This window comes from Sprattus sprattus (assembly GCF_963457725.1).
Source record: "Sprattus sprattus genome assembly, chromosome: 14".
NCBI classification, from domain to species: domain Eukaryota; kingdom Metazoa; phylum Chordata; class Actinopteri; order Clupeiformes; family Clupeidae; genus Sprattus; species Sprattus sprattus.
Genome location: NC_137912.1, coordinates 4,458,127 through 4,461,829, shown reverse-complemented (window position 1 = coordinate 4,461,829; position 3,703 = coordinate 4,458,127). Strand labels below are relative to the sequence as shown.

Sequence of the window (3,703 nt, the reverse complement as noted above, 5' to 3'; positions counted from 1 at the left end):
TGGTGCATGGGTTTCATGGATGGCCCCAAGATCACATACAAACATGCAGAACTTACAAATCTTTGAGCTTTACCGCAAAACAACAGCCACTCCAACGACGGGGCATTTATTTCCATGCATATTTTTATACAGTCCATAACAGGAGTGGCTTCAATGGTGCATGGGTTCCATGGATGGTCCCAAGATCACATACAAACATGCAGCACTTACAAACCTTTGAGCTCAATTATTTGCCCCATAACAACAGCCACCCCAACGACGGGGCATTTATTTCCATGCCCCTGTTTTGCCCTTGGCTGCCCTGGTGGTCTTGGCTGCCTTGCTGCCCCTCTGGTGGTCGCTGACCCGGTTACGGAGCACGCCGACTTCGTACTTCTGCTTCTTGTGCTGCTCGGTCAGGTCGAACTTCTCGGCGTGCAGCTGGGTCAGCCACTCCCACAGGTCGCGGGCCTTCTCCGCCAGCTTGTCCTGGTTCAGGTGGTCGACGTTGAGGGGCTTCCGGCGCTCGTTCAGCGCTTTGGTCTTCTTCTCGCGCTCCGTCATCTTCTTGCCTTTCTTCACGTCCACCTTCTGCAGGTAGCTCCCGAAGCCCTTGTTGGTGAAGATGTTCTTCTTCTTGGCCTCCTCCTCGGCGCGGAGCTCGGCCGCCTCCTTCTCGCGCCGGGAGCGCTCCTCCGCGACGCGCGCCTGCCGCTCGCGCTCCTTCTCGGTGTGGACGCGCTGCTGCTCCGCACGGTCGGCGCGTCGGCGCTCAATGCGGCTGACGAGGTTTATGAGGTCGTCCTCCTCCTTCTGCCGGTTGGTGAAGTGGCACTCGATGAGGCTCTGCAGCTCGTTGAAGTCCTTCTCCACGCGTTTGCGGTGCATATCGTCAAAGTCCACTTTCTCACCGTCGGGCAACTTGGGTGGTGCGATGTTGGGCACGTACATCTTGGTCTTGGGTTTGGAATCTGCCTCTTCATTCTGCTCTACCTCTCCCTCCTCCTCCTGCACCTCCTCCTGTTCTTTCTCAGGCACCTCTTCTGGTTCCTCCTCCGCCTGCTCTTCGACCTCCTCCACGGCCTCCTCCTGTTCTGCGGCGTCCTCCTGCTCTTCAGCCTCCTCCTCCTGCTCTTCAGCGTCCTCCTCCTGCTCTTCAGCCTCCTCCTGCTCCTCTTCCTCCTCCTCCTTCACCTCCTCCTCGGCCTCCACTTCCTCCTCATACTCCTCCACTCTTCCCTCGGTGTCAGACATGGTGTGAATCCGCTCCGAACTAAGAGGAAAAAAGAAGTGTGTGGCTTTTTGGTCAGCCCCTCAAACCCAGCGGCTCCGACAAAGAGGAAAGAGTCCAGCTGCTCAATAACCACAAACCTTTATAGGGTTCCGCCCGCCCGCCCATGTGACCCCCGGACAGGCCCAGCTTTGAGCTGCAGTCTTTGAACTGTGGTGGTGGTGGTGGTGGTGGTGGTGGTGGTGGTGGTGGTGGGACGGTATTGAACAGATGGAGGGATATCTATTTTCTCCTTTGCCCCGAGACTTTTCCCAGTCCTCTCCCAGGACCACCGGCCCTTCCCGGCTCTCATTCCTTTGTGAGGGGGTAAGAGGAGGGCCTATTTCCGAACGCGGAGACAGATGCACTCACACTTGTGCTCTCTCTCCCCAGTCCTCTGACAGTGGAGATGATGGTGCTAACATTCTATGCTTCAGGAAATGGTTTACAGTGTTTCAGTGTCATTTCTTTGTCGGCCCCAATCTGGTAGTTAAATTGTAGATTCATGTAATGAATGGGGGGTATACACTTTTCTGAAGGAAGTGCCAATGACCGTTATTATGCAAATGTATACAAATTTGAACATTTTTCTTTGACGTTTCTCTAACCAAAAAATGCAACTACAATTGAGCTGGCCTTTAAAAACAGTTGTTCTAACTATGGATGTTTAATATCTTTCCTATGTTTATGGAGGAAGCAGAGTCATCCAGTTACTAAGCCCACTGTTTTTCCATTTCCATCATTGCTTCTTGAGAATGCAATTAAAATATTTTCCTTGAACGGTCGGACCTTTTTGTTGGTTTTGTTTACATTGACACTGTTTGGATTTCCAGACAGACTGTAACAACAGAAGACCAATGAAAATAACTATAAATAGCTTTAACAAGCTTAAAGCCTGTTGCTTGTAAGAAAAGGCCACAACATGAAGTTCAAAGTAAAACATTAGTGACATACGCGGACAGGTGCTTTAAAGGGGTTCCATGGCAAACTTCCTTGGTAGCTATTTTTGTAATTTTTTATAATTCACATTTTTTTTATTTTGAAAACACAATGCAACATACAATGACATAGGTATTCAAGGTATTCTACAAATACTATATCACACAAGGGCATTGTTACAAAACACAAAAACAAAACAGAAAACTAGAAATCCCACAGACTAGCCACAGTTTGTTGTGAATAATTGTATATGATGTGAATCATTGTACACATCTGGGTAAATCCTGCATTATGTCTAATAACTGTGCGATACTCACTGTCTGTGACGAGAGAAATGTCTGCATTCAGTAAGCATGAATTATGAATATTCCCTGCCAGAAAAAATGACAAATTGTCCAGTGGAAACAAAACAGAAAAAGCAAGTTGATTAACTGCATGTATGGGGATCTACTAGAGAGAAGCACTTCAACCAAAACACTACCCTAGAGACCTGAGTCCATGCTGTAATAGCAAAGCTTAAATATGTTTCATGAGCTGTTGACAGACCATTATCTGAAGTGTGGACAGCAAAATGGACCACGGTCAGAAGACCAGGGAGCGGAAAGCATTAGTCTGTGGTGCGTAACCTCTTGAAAACCAACCCATAGACATTTGTTTTTCATGCATACCATCTAACTCTTTTGAGCTATACTGTTCATTTCACTGTTTGTTGTTGTTTGTGTTTGTTTGTTTGTTTGTTTTTTGTTTGTTTTTGTATTGTGTTGTTATGTATATTTTGTGTAAGCATATTGAGAGCCAGTTCACCAGGTCAAATTCCTTGTTTGTGCAAACTTACTTGGCAAATAAAATCTGATTCAGATTTTTCTTGTTCCCCGGGAGGATATAATGCATACAATGATCATCCTTGCTCATGGGGATTTCATGTTTCTAAAAGAAGTAACACAATCCAGGCCCTGTAGTCTTTTGTGGCTGGCAGGTGGTGATCTTATTTAAATCGAGGCCCCTGATTGGACGATGGTGGTGAGAGACAGCTGTGACTGTCAGTAAGGGTGCAGGGAGGCGGAGCCTGGCAGGAGCTCAAAATAACATCAGCCTTCCCCACTGTTAAAATGCTTTCAAATATACAAACAAAACTAAAAAAAACTTTGTGTTGTGGTTGCAAATTGGTACATTTCTTAAATGGCCTGACAATATTGTGTGATCATTTTGAGGGGGGGGGCTTTGATTAGGTGTAGCCCCAGGGCCCTCTGTGTTCTTAATCCGGCCCTGATCAAGCTGTTAACTGACAATTTTTTGTTGTTGAGGGGGCTATGTTATGGCTATGTTATGGCACATGCTGAAATGATAGCACCCTTTGACTACTGACTACCAAAGCTCAACTCTCTTCTGGCAACAATTAATCAAATTGTCCGAAAGCAACTATATTAATACAGTTGCTTTCGGAACTTTGATTCATTGTTGAGTTCCTGGACAGAACATTAGCAACACATTCCAAACTAGAAGTGGTATAGCCTA

General features: G+C 46.7%; 1 protein-coding gene across 1 annotated transcript; it reads right to left on the bottom strand.

Annotated features, from left to right (window-relative positions):
* Nucleotides 1-267: 267 nt before the first annotated feature.
* tnnt2c (troponin T2c, cardiac) lies at nucleotides 268-1,233 on the bottom strand (the record flags this gene model as incomplete). Its single annotated transcript, XM_080851603.1, has 1 exon — nucleotides 268-1,233. One exon carries the CDS (start codon nucleotides 1,231-1,233, stop codon nucleotides 268-270), a length of 966 nt encoding a protein of 321 aa, XP_080707729.1.
* Between the last annotated feature and the right edge of the window lie 2,470 nt (nucleotides 1,234-3,703).